This window comes from Balaenoptera borealis (genome assembly GCF_965194805.1).
Source record: "Balaenoptera borealis genome assembly, chromosome: 16".
In the NCBI taxonomy this organism is placed as follows: Eukaryota; Metazoa; Chordata; class Mammalia; order Artiodactyla; family Balaenopteridae; genus Balaenoptera; species Balaenoptera borealis.
In genome coordinates this window covers 82,962,611-82,976,071 of record NC_138872.1, presented here as the reverse complement: position 1 = coordinate 82,976,071, position 13,461 = coordinate 82,962,611, and the positions used below count along the sequence as shown (strand labels likewise).

Here is a 13,461-nt window from a genome sequence, read left to right as displayed (position 1 = left end):
TTGTAAGAGAGCAAAAATGGGTGTTTTACTTACTGAAGAAGTCTTTCTTTGCAAGGTTCTTGGCACATAATACTAAACACAAACAAAAAAATGCTAGGGTTAGCACTTATGGACAAGATTTCCATCATAGTTAGTTGCTATGGACGGAATCGTATCCCCACCCAAAATTCATATGATGAAGCTCTAGCCTGCAATGTGATGTTTTTAAAGGTGGGGTCTTTGAGAAGTGCTTAGGTTTAGATGAGGTCATGGGGATGGGGCTTTCATGATAGGATTAGTGCCCCTGTAAAGAAGAGACCACAGAGCTTGCTCTCACAGCAAGCAAGAAGGCAGGAAGAGGGCCCTCCCCAAGAACCTAATCTGTCAGCACCTTGATCTGCGGCTTTTCCAGCCTCCAGAACTACAAGGAATAAATGTTTGTTGTTTAAGCCACCAGTACATGGAATTTTGTTATAGCGGCCCAAACTGACTGAGGCACTAGCCTATATTTGCAATGGGGGAAAAAACCCTCAAAATTATCTTTGCCATAGATTGTCTTTCAAATTTAGCATTACATTAAACAAAAAGCTGACAAGTAACAAAAAGTCTTTTTTCCTCCCATTGGGCATCAACTACAACAAATGCAAAATGTTTTAGTATAAACTTAAAATCTTACTTAAACACATGCAGATGGATTTATCAATGTGCTCTTAAAACTCACAGGATCAAAAAAAAAAAAACTCACAGGATCACATTAATACCAATTCCAATTAAGACCTACAGTATTTACCTTCATAACTACTGCTAACAATAAAAGGAACTGTCCATTTTTGATATTCTGATAAATAATACAATTTTGTAAATGTAAACTTTGGTATGTTGGAGAAAGAAAGGGGAGAGTTACAGAAAATACGGGGCCATCATCAAGTGTTGTGAAAAACAAAGACAAAATGCATGATAAGAATTTCGCACAATGTTGGCATACAGAAAGAATGCAATAAATACTAACTGTTGTTAGTATTTTATTAATGAGGGGGGATCGATTACTGGTAAGAAATTTTGTCACCAGATTTGTTACATGATTAAAGCTACTATATCACTAATGTCTCTTACACTTATGCAAACTTCACAAATTTTGCTAATTTTTAAGAATATAGTGTTTTATTATGAACTTATACTATTTCACAAAAATATATTCATATTATATACTGTTCTGCAAACTTTTCACTTAGTATTTTTTATATAACAATTTTTATCAAGATATAATTCATACACTATACAATTCATCTGTTTGAAGTGTATAATTCATTGGTTTGTAATATACTCACTGGGTTGTATAACCATCAGCACAATCAACTTAGAACATTTTCATCAACCCCAAAAAAGAAATCCTGTGCCCATCAGCAATCACTCTTTATTTAACCTCAAACCCCACCAGTCCTAGCAACCACTAATCTACTTTATGTCTCTAGATTCGCCTATTCTGGACATTTCACATAAATGGAATCATAGAATATGTGGTATTTTGTGACTGGCTTCTTTCACTTAACATGTTTTTAAAGTTCATCCATGTTGTAGCATGAATCAATTCTTCAATCCTTCTCATGACTGAGTGATATTCTATTGTATGGATATACCATATTTTCTTTATCCACTTATCAGGTGATGGGCATTTGGCTTGTTCCTACTTTCTGGCTATTGTGAATAACGTTGTCCAGGTTGTTGTGTAGACTTATATTTTATTTCTCTTGTAAACCTATGAATGAAGTTGCTGAGTTATATGTTTAACAGTTTTAGGAACTGGCAGAATATTTCCCACAGCATCTGCACCATTTTAAATTCCCACCAGCAGTGTATGAGTGTTCCAGTTTCTCCCCATCTTCACTAATACTTGTTATTGTCAGTCTCTGTGGTTTTATATCTCTGTGGTTCTAATTTTCATCTCTCTGATGACTAATGACTTTGAGCATCCTTTTGTGTGCTTTATTAGCTATTGATATATCTTCTCTGGAGAAATTTCTATTTAGATTTTTTTTTTTTTTGCCCATTTTAAAATTGGGCTATCTGCCTTTTTATTATTGAGTTGTGAGAATTCTTTGTATATTCTAAATACCCTTATCTATAGATATCTATATTCAGTTGCCCCCCCGCCACCACTCCATATCACAGGTTCCGCATCCATGGATTCAACCAACCATGAAATGAAAATATATATATTTTTAAATCCAGAAAGTCCCAAAAAAGCAAAATGAATTTGCTGTACCCCGGGCAACTATTTATACAGTATTTACATTGTATTAGGTATTATAAGTAATCTAGAGATGATTTAAAGTATATGGGAGGATATGCATAGATTATATGCAAATACTATGCCATTTTATATAAGGCACTTGAGCATCCATGGATTTCAGTATCCATGGGAGGGGGGGCGGTGGTCCTGGAACCAATCCCCAGCAGATACCAAGAGACAACTGTATATAAATATCTACATATCTATAGATAAAATATCCTTATCAGATATGTGATTTGCAAATATTCTCCTACTCTGCAGGCTGGCTTTATACTTTGTTTGAAACACCAAAGTTTTTAATTTTGATCAAGTCCAATGCATCTATTTTCTTTGGTTGCTTGTGCTTTTGGTGACATGTCTAGTAAGACTTTGCCTAACCAAAAGTCTCAAAGATTTACTCCTATATTTTCTTCTAAGGGTTTTATACTTTTAGCTTTCTTTTATCATTTTAGCTCTTAAATAGACATTTAGGTCTATGATCTATTTTGAGTTCGTTCTTGTACTTGATGTGAAGAAGGGCTCCGACTTCATTCCTTTGCAAGTGGATATCCAGCTGTATCAGCAACATTTGTTAAAAAGCTTATTCTTAAAAAAAAAAAAAAAACAAAAAAAGCCTATTCTTTCCCCATTGAATTATCTTGACACCCTTGTTGGAAATCAATTCACTGTAAATGTGAGAGCTTATTTGTGGTCACTCAATTCTATTGCATTGATCTACAGGTCTCTCCTCATGCCATGACCACACTGTCTTGATTACTTTCTTAGTCCATTTGGTCTGCTATAACAAAATACTATTGGACTGGGTAGCTTATAAACAACAAACATTTATTTCTCACTGTTCTGGAGGCTGGAAGTCCAAGATCAGGGTACCTGCATGGTTGGGTGAAGGTTTTCCTCCAGTTTGCAGACTTCTCGTTATATTTATACAGAGCAGAAGGGGCTAGGAATCTCTCTGGCGTCTCTGTTATAAGATACTAATCCCACTCCTTAGGATTCTACCCTCATGACTTAAGTACCTGCCCCAAAGGCCCCACCTACTAATACTATCACTTTTGGGGGTTAGGGTTTCAACCAATGCATTTGAGGGGGACACAAACATTCAGACCACAGTAATTACCATAGCTTTTTGGTAAGTTTTGAAACTGGGAGGTATGAGTGCTCAAACTTTGTTCTTTTTCAAGATTGTTTTGGCTATTCTGGATCTGTTCAACTGTCATATGAATTTTAGGATCAGCTTGTCAATTTCTACAAAAAAGCCAGCCTGGATTTTGATAGGGATTTCACTGAAGCTGTAGGTGAATTGAGGGAGTATTGTCATCTTAGCCAGATTAAATCTTCATTCCATGAACAAGAGATGTTCTACCACTTATTTATGTCTTCTTTAATTTTAACTGTTTTGTAATTTTCAGAGTATACATTTTATACTTCTTTTATTCAATCTATTCCTAAATATTTTATTATTTTTTATGCTATTATAAATGGAATTGTTGTTTTTTTTTTAAATTTTGCAATATTTCTACTTTATTCTTTTTGAAGAAGATATCAACTTTGGAGTAATTCAAACAAAGTTACAGTTTGTTTTTTTTTAAAGAATCAATTTTATTTATTTATTTTTGGTTGCGTTGGGTCTTTGTTGCTGTGCGCCAGCTTTCTCTAGTTGCATCCAGTGGGAGCTACTCTTTGTTGTGGTGCGCCGGCTTCTCATTGCGGTGGCCTCTCTTATTGCGGAGCATGGGCTCTAGGCGCGTGCGCTTCAGTAGTTGCAGCATGTGAGCTCAGTAGTTGTGGCTCACGGGCTCTAGGGCGCAGGCTCAGTAGTTGTGACATACGGGCTTAGTTGTTCTGCAGCATGTGGGATCTTCCCGGACCAGGGATAGAAACCGTGTCCCCTGCATTGGCAGGCGGATTCTTAACCAATGTTTGCAGGAAGCTGAGTCCTCAACACATTCTAGACTTCTCATATGGTACCTCTGGGATCTTAGGGCCTCTCATTACCAGAGCCAGACCAGACGTTTCCTGCGTCCAGGGTTGCTGCCGTCACTGCGGCTGCTTGAAACTCTCCAAAGTTGCGAGCTAGCAACTGGAATTGTTTTCTTAATTTCATTTTCAGATTGTTCATTTCTAGTGTACAGAAATACAACTGACTTTTGTATATTCAACTTGTATCTTTCGACTTTGTTGAACTCCTTTATTATCTCTAATACTTCTGAATTTTCATATATAAGATCACATCATCTGCAAATAAAGATAATTTTACTTCTTCCTTCAAAATCTGGGTGCCTTTTCTTTCTTTTCCTTGTCTAACTGCCCAGTACCTTCAATACAATATTGAATAGAAGGGGTGGACATCCTTGTCTTTTTCCTGATCTTCAGAGGAAAGCATTCAGTTTTTCAACCATTGAATATGACGGTAGCTGTGGGTTTTTCATAGATGCCCTTTATTAGGTTGGGGAAATTTCCTTCTGTTCCTAGCGTATTGAGTGCTTTTATCATGAAGAGGTGTTAGCATTTGTCAGATGCTTTTTCTACATCTCTTGAGATGATCATCTGGTGTTTGCCCTTTACCTAGTGATATATGTAGTACATTAACTGCTTTTCAATGTTAAACCAACCTAACAGTCTGAGATATTGGGTTGGCCAAAAAGTTCGTTCGGGTTTTTCTGTACCGTCTTCCCGAACGAACTTTTTGGCAACCCAATAAAGTCCACCTGGTTATGGTGCATAACTGATCCTTTTACCGTGCCTGGGCTTTTCTTTGTAGAAAGTGTTTTCAATTACTAATCCATAATTTCTTTACTCTTTATAGGTCTATTCCGATTTTCCATTTCTTCTCAAATCAGCTTTGGTAGGATTATGGCTTTCTAGAAACTTGTCGATTTCACCTAAGTTATCAATTTGTTGGCACACAGTTGTTTACAGTATCTTCTGATAATCCTTCTTATTTCTGTATAGTCAGTGTTAATATCTCCTCCTCAGTGTAATCCTTATACCATTGCTTTCCAGTGGAAACACACACACACACACACACACACACACACACACACAAACTCTTCCGTCTTTCTTGTGGCTAGATCATAATTTATTACAGCTCCTGTTAGTGTTTTCTTTCTTGTTTCTCTAATTACCAAGGTAATATGTACTTATGAAAATATGAAAACTCACAAACGTGTAAATAGAAACTGCATGCCTCTAAAACCTCATTACTCTTTGTTTAGCATTTTCCTGGCTAGTCTCACATGCTTATTTTTTCCCATTTAACTTTAGAATCATTTTCAGCAAGTTTAAAAATAATGACTTCATAAATAAATTTGAGGGGAATTTACCTCTTTACAATATATAAGTATTCCCATTCTTGAATGTAGCATATTTATCCATTTATTAAATTCTTTTTTAATGCCTTTAAGTGACGTTTTCATAACGTATATTTCATAAACGTTTTCCACATTTCTAATTGGGTTTACTCTTAAGTGTTATGGTTTTTGTTACTATTGTAAATGGGAGAGTTCCTTTCATTGCACTTTCTTTTTCTTTTTTTAAATCGTCAAGATACCTGTTCTTTTTTGTTTTTTTCATTGCAATTTTCAATTGTTATTTGGTTATAGGAAAGCGATTAATTTTCTTACGATAATTCTAAATCGGTCACCTTTTTCAACTCTCCTCAAATAGGCCTGTGATGTCCTGTTTCCTTCCACTTCCCTTTGCTTTTACACAGCTGCTTCCAAAACTTAAGTTGAAATCTTCCCAATCTGCCTAGAAACCTGGTCCTAGCCCAGGGTTCATGACTTCAGATCATCAGCAACGCCCATCAGCTGCACAGGCCAGAAATCTGTGCGCCATGCTTTGACTTCCCAGCCTCTCTCAGGTGTGCTGACTTCTCACCATCTCCACCCTTGTTCAAGCTCCCAACATCAGCTATCACAAAGTCATCTCTGCAAAATTTAAATCTCATGTCTCTTTCCTTTTTAAAAATTCCACGGTGGCTTCCCATTGCAAAACTCCAGACCTGTCAGGCTCTGACCCCAACTTCCCTCACCTCCAGCCTCAAACATTATCCTACCAGCTCAGGGCTCTTGTTTTTCCAAGGTGCTGATGCTGGATTGCTTCTGACTGGAAGAATTCTGGTAACATCTCAAAAAGATTATGTACATATGTTCATATGTATAAGACTAGCAATGTCTTGTTCATATGTACAAGATTAGCAATGTCTTAATTTAAGGGTTATTCCAGTGGAATTTGGTTATATCAAAAAGTGGAGAGGCTTTCAATAGAGTCAGCACAAAGAGAACTTTGCCTCGATTTTGTGCAAAGATCATTTAGGGTCACACTGAGTTTAGTTCATGGCATATGATTTCTCCTAGTAGAAAAATTTTGTGATCTTGAGATAGAATTCTCTTTGTCCTCTCTACCAGATATGATAAAAGATAATTTATTACACAGCATAAAATCCCACTCTATCTAGATCTACCACTCATTTTTAAAGAAATATGTTATGCACCAATTATGAGTGAGATTCTGGGGATACAACAGTGAGCAAAAGAGACATTTACTCTTAGAGAAAATGAAGCTTATTTTTTCAGAGTATACTACCGCATGGTTTCTTCAGCTCCAACTCTGAAGTGCTCCTCTACTTTGGACAAATCATGTCTAAATCCCGTAATTTCCTAATCACATACCATAGTTTCCTAATTTGGGGGGATAAAGAAAGAACAAAGTACATAATGTTCACTTACCTTCTGAAAACACATGGGAAGGAAATGTTTTGCTAACATTCAATTAGTAAATCAAGCTTCTTTACCAGGTCCCTGACAGAAGCATAGGGTCCCCAAAATACTATTTGTGGTTTCACCCACTCCCAGGATAAGCTACAACAACACAAATTTAGTGCTTTATTACATCAACTAAGAAATTGTCGGGGAGAGGGATAAATTAGGAGGTTGGGATTAACAAATACACACGACTATATATAAAATAGATAACCAACAAGGACCTACTGTAGAGCACAGGGAACTCTACTCAGTATTTTGTAATAACCTATAAGAGAAAAGAATCTGAAAAAGAACATATATACGTACATATATGTAACTATATATATATAAATGAATCACTGTGCTGTACACCTGAAACTAACATGACATTGTAAATTAACTATACTTCAATAAATAAATAAAATTACATATATTTTCTAATTTGTGTCAATATTTCCACTATTTTTCAATTCTCCAAGGCTAGAAACTTTGGCTGTAATTTTCAGTCCTCCCTCCTCTTATGTTTATGTGTGTCACCAAGTCCTATCTTTTCTTTCTTCTAAAGTTTCTTGAACTTGACCTTTCCCCTACCTGTGTACCCACTCTCCTATTCTGGGCTCCACCCACTCGCAACTTAATCTAAGAGCAACAGGGCCCCCAGCCCCCACTCAAGCCTCCCAAGTTCACACGACATTAAGCCACCAGATCGATCTTTTGAAATGTCATTTTCATGTTCTGAGGCTCAAAAAGCTCCAATGGCTCTGCATCGTATTCTACGGCAAATCTGAATTTCTCCCTGGGTTTTAAAGTGCCCCATTCCCTAGTACCACTTACATTTCCCGCTGTCCTTCATTGCCCCTCCTGTGGGCCCCAGCCATTACCACCTCCAGGTGATTATTCTCGTTCCTGGATGCACTTGACAATCCCTCTCTTTTCGCTGTGCTTGGTCCAGGCAAAGCCCACGTTCTCAGTGACGTCTCATTCAGGCCAGTGTTTCCCAAATATCACTCTGTGATAACATTTTCACTAGTGCCAAAATTAAAAAGATAATGATGCTATCGTGGAGGTTTTCATAAAACTGAACTAATTTATTTTAAACGCCCGCCCTTTGTTCTAGTGTAATGTCTTTTCTCTTTTTTTCATGTTAAAATAGCTTCCCCTTAACGAAATGAGATAACAAAAAATGGTGATAATTTCAACAATGACTTGACATGACAAAAAGTTGGCAATTTTAGGTTGATAGCCACATTTACATAAATGTTTTGACTGATCTGGGAATCCCTTCTCTAACCACCAGCAATCTCTTCCTTCTTTTTGCTCCCATTTACTTGAAGGGCCACAGAGCTTAGCGCTCAAGGTCTCTGCATTCAGGTGGCTTTGTGCCCCCAGCTAAGTTCTTCTGAAGGAGGAACCCCTGCCCCGACCCTGTCTTTCATCCCTTTAGACATGGGCTTCACGTGGTGCTGGCCACCCAACAGGCCCGTAACACAGACTATGATGAACAAGAAACAAAAAGCCAAAGAGAGAAACAGTGATAAAAATATAGAAAACTAACGTATCTCAATAATTTTAAACATCTAAGTGAAATTTTCATTCATTAGGAAATATAATTTCCCACCTAGGATAGGTGCCAGCACATAATGTGCACTTAATGTATGTTATTACCTGTCTACCTCAGCTAACTTCTTTTTTTTTTAGTTGCTCCGCAGCATGTGGGATCCTCCCGGACCAGGGCTCGAACCCATGTCCCCTGCATTGGCAGGCGGATTCTTAACCACTGTGCCACCAGGGAAGTCCCCCTCAGTTAACTTTTAAGTCTAAAACTCATTTCTTTTTTTTAATCAACTTTGGGAAAAAATCCTTTAAACTGCAAAAAGGGGTAAAAACAGAATCCTGGCTAAAGGCAAAGAGGAAGGTTTCCTCATCAGTGTGTTTCACTAACACGCCATTTTCTAGGCCAGAGTCACTCATCTATCAATTCTCATACTTTAGGAAATCCTCAAATTTGCATTAAGTGGGGGGAAAAAAAAATCACATTTCAGTTATATCAACAGACTCAAAATGCCAAAATCTTCCATCCATACAGAGCTGAACTCTGTCCCATTATTTGCTTAATGAAATCAACATTCTTTCTTACCAATAAATCCTTCTCAGTAAGTTTAGACACACACACAAGACATATACACGTTTCCACTCTTCCGATACCATTAGATGATAAAATGATTTCTTAAAAAACAAGGTCCTACTGTAGAGCACAGGGAACTATATCCAATACCCTGTGATAAACCAGAACGGAAAAGAAAATAAAAAGGAATGTATGTATATGTGTATAACTGAATCACTCTGCTGTACAGTAGAAATTAACACAACATTGTAAATCAACTATACTTCAATAAAATAAATTTTTTTTAAATAGATAAAATGCTTTCTTCACTGCAGGGAAAATGGTCTAAGTTAACAAAACACACTTTAGCAACCACAAGCTGTCCCTGTCGGCTTTGGAGGTGAGGGTTACTCTGGGAAACTGACAGTCCTTAGATGGGCTTCCAAACGTGTTGTAGCTTCATCTTTTATACGTGTATTCGATTAAAAGATAAGTGACAAAATACCGTGAATTATTTGAGCTCAGAAGTGTGGCAGAGTTCAGCTCATACTCCCAAACCCTGCTGGGGGCAGGGGGGCGGGTGAGGCAGGGCTGCTGTGGCAGAGAATCTGCCTCTTCTCACGGGGCAGTGCTCAGCTCCAAAGACCAGGGGCTGTGCCCGCTCCTATGCCTGTGCCCCTGGGGCTTTTACCTACTTTGTTTTCCACCTAACCTTTACAGGATGAGGCAAGTGGACATGAAGGGAAGCTGTCACTTTCTCCACTTGCATTGGCTAAATTATTAAGACTCAGAAAGATTAAGTAGCCAGCCCCACGTCTACCCCCATTCCACATTCCACTCTCACAGCGGCATTGACGCTGTTATCAGAGCTTGAAATTAAATCCTCTATTATTTTTATGCTGCTTCATGTCTGCCTCTCCCCCACACAAATGTCCACAGAAACAAAGACTGTGTCTTTTGTAGGCACTACTGTGTCCAGAGCTTGGTATGGTGCCTGGCACAGAAAGGTTAACTTTTACAATATTTGCTGAATAAACATTAGGTTTATTAGGTAATAACCTTTTTCCCCCCCCCTTTCCTTTACTGTCTAACTACTGACTAGGACATAAGCACTAAGAAGGAAGAAACTGGGCTTCCCCGGTGGCGCAGTGGTTGAGAATCTGCCTGCCAATGCAGGGGACACGGGTTCGAGCCCTGGTCTGGGAAGATCCCACATGCCGCGGAGCAACTAGGCCCGTGAGCCACAACTACTGAGCCTGCGCGTCTGGAGCCTGTGCTCCGCAACAAGAGAGGCCGCGATAGTGAGAGGCCCGCGCACCGCGATGAAGAGTGGCCCCCGCTTGCCGCAACTGGAGAAAGCCCTTGCACAGAAACGAAGACCCAACACAGCCAAAATAAAATAAAGAAAGAAAGAAAGAAGGAAGAAACTATTTTTTTGAACCATTACATTCCTAGCATGGAGCACGGGACCTGGCATAAATTAAATGCTCAATAAACGTTTGCTGAAATAAATGAGTGAGCGAAGGAGTGAGTGAATGAATGAATGAGAGAGTTTTGCTGGAGCCTCCACTGTGGTGTCTGACTGCCACCCCATACTCCACCAGGGGTCCAGGGCCTGGCAGTTTTGCTCACACACTCGGCCACCTGATAGATCGTGTTCTTCAGAATGAGTTTATGCTATTTCATAAGGTATCATTAGTGACATCTGGTCGGCACTAAGGATAGAAATGTCCCCCTGCAGTTCCAAGCCAAAGGTTATAGGACAGTGAGGGAGAAATGCAGTACATGTGAAAAACAAGTAATGAAGTCCAGAGGGCGTTTGGAACTTTTTATTTGAACAAAGCCCTCATTAATGAACGAAGTCATTTTTACAACTTAAGGGATGATTTTCAAGGACTGATGAGGATATTACATTCCAAGAAAATCTATAACTGAGGGACATTTTTAAATTTTTTTAAACTTAAATTTTTAAAAAATTTAAACTTTAATCTTAAAATGTTGCTTTTCTTGACATCCTGGATTTGCCCCAGAAAATCTACAGGAGGATGACTTCTTCCTGGGTGAAGGAAGACGACAGGCCTCAGAGGAAGCAATTTCCAAAGCTACTGTTGGCTTTTGTTTGATTTTCTTTCCCCCAAGTATTACAGGCTAAGCACCTTTGCCTTGGAAGATAAGAAAAATAGCTCATTTAATTTCTATCTCCAGATCCTGTTTCTGTCTTAAATAAACCAAATGGGATGTTTTTCAACCATATCAGAGTAGAACAAAGACTTCAAGAAGAATTAGGGGGATTTTCTAGGTAGAAGCATATTCCCTTGCTAAGAATATAGGAAAATTCAGGTTTTCATTAGAGAAAGTTTTATCTAAATAATTAAAGTTATATTCCAAAATTAATCAATTCCTTTGATCAGTTAATTAACAATGTTGTCTCCCTAAATGTTTTTCTTTTGAATAAGGACACTTTTCTTTCAAGTGTCCTTATTCAAAAGCCATATGTGATGACAACGTTTATTAACTCCAAAACTTAAAAAATAAAACTCCAAGACTTCAGCCCCGATGTCTAGTATCTCATTTCCTGAAAAGCTCATGGTGATTTTACAACCAGGAACTAAGGAGCAATTTGCAACTTGAGCTTCCAAAGCCACCCTGGAAAGCAGACTGTCTCCCAGGCAACCATCTGACCAATTCATCTGCCAAAAACACTAGATGAAATCTATCAATGGAATCGCAGTGGGAGGTTTGGAAGGTTTGGAAACTTTGTCATTGTTTTGCCAAACTTTCAAAATACAATCTAATTCCCCTTCCTAGACCTAATAACAGCAGCTAAAATGTATCAGATGCTTACAAGGTAATTAGGCAATACCCTAAGTGTCTGACAAGCATGATCCCGTTTTTTCAACACCACAATTCCATGAGATAGTTACTATTATATTCATTTTCCTGATGAGAAAACTGGGGCTTTACAAGATCACATAACTTGACCAACAAAGGTCAGTTAGTAAAAGCTGCTGCTTCTGCGTAGTGCATCCGTTTATCCATTTAACAAACATCCGCTGATGACCCACCATTGGCCAAGCCCTGTTTCAAGCTCTGAGAATTCCATGAAGAACAAAACAAAACAAAAAGGTGCTTGTCCTAGGATACTTCTCATGCCTGAAGGTTTGACTTTTAAGGAAAGTAAACTAAGATCATCTTTTCTTTTTCTTTTTTTTTTCCTTTTAAACAACTGCTTAAAATTGACTCCTCAAGCTTGAACTATCTTCCTAAGGCTATACAATGTAAAATAAAACTCGACTTTGTCAGGAAGGAGATGAATTTTAACCCCAAAAAGCTTGTCATTAAGTGAATTATATTTGATTGTCACCCTAGAAGGAAACTGAACGAACTCCAATAACAGGAGATAATCCAGGGTTAACAGGGAGGAGAACCTCGCATAACCCCAAACATCCTCACCCACCTGACTTCTAAAGATCTGTTAATATACAGTGAAGCTGTGCTCTTCCAACTAAGTCATTTTAAACAAGGTGATAACTGCTGAGGGGAAAGGGGAAATGGAGGGATTTCCTGGGAAGAAAGCTAGAATTAAGCAAACTCATCTACAACCTAATAATCAGTCCCGACCTAAAACAAATAGGCAAGGAAAAAGTAATAATTAATAAATCATAGCCAGAGAAAGTTCTGTCCACATTTTCTTTCAGTTACTGAGCTGACAAATGAGGCTTTATTAATTTGATGCATAGAAAGGTCAACAGAAAACCGAAAGGGGAGGACAGAGTTTAGCAAAGTAACACATGCAAATATCCCCACACATGGCTATGAAAAACCCACAATATGCAATCTCCTCAAAGTCCCTTATCATTGCTTTCCTATTATCATTTTATAGGGCTAGTTTCTAAAGCACTGAAGTATTTAAAGGTATCATTTGGCATAGTTTTATCATAAAATCTTCTATAATTACAAAGCTAATCATTATTCACATCACAACATAAGTCAGGGTGAAGTTAGTATGCTCAGTTTAGTCAAGAAAAATAGAAGAGCAGGAGATTGAACAACGTGCTCAAGGTGACCTTGAAAAGTTAGTGATGGAGACAAGAACTTGATCCATCCATGAATGAAATGCACATACCTCACTGAATTATGCTTCTTAAGATGACTGAGTGTTAAGACTGAAACAATTTGTTACAACATTAAAAATTTTAAGTCTACATGGTCAATATCTGATTCATAAGATCATTTAAATTAAAAAAAAAAAAAAAGATCTTGACCCAGCAATTCCTACTTAGGTATGTAATTAACAGAAAAACACTTAGACATACGTTCATCATGTACCATTGAGATGACTG

The 13,461-nt window shown here is 37.9% G+C and overlaps 1 protein-coding gene across 6 annotated transcripts in view; it reads right to left on the bottom strand.

Annotated features, from left to right (window-relative positions):
* The window catches only part of SMURF1 (SMAD specific E3 ubiquitin protein ligase 1), a 102,046-nt gene that overhangs the window by 28,486 nt on the left and 60,099 nt on the right, over positions 1–13,461 (bottom strand). For 4 of the 6 annotated variants that reach the window (XM_082360898.1, XM_082360894.1, XM_082360893.1 and 1 more), the window contains exon 2: positions 34–72. The exons of 1 other annotated variant lie outside the window; for it this stretch is intronic. In XM_082360898.1, the coding sequence (XP_082217024.1) occupies positions 34–72 (39 nt within the window). Of the gene's footprint in view, positions 1–33; positions 73–7,848; positions 9,339–13,461 lie in introns of those variants that run through there. One more of the 6 variants, XM_082360895.1, reaches the window with a different exon arrangement.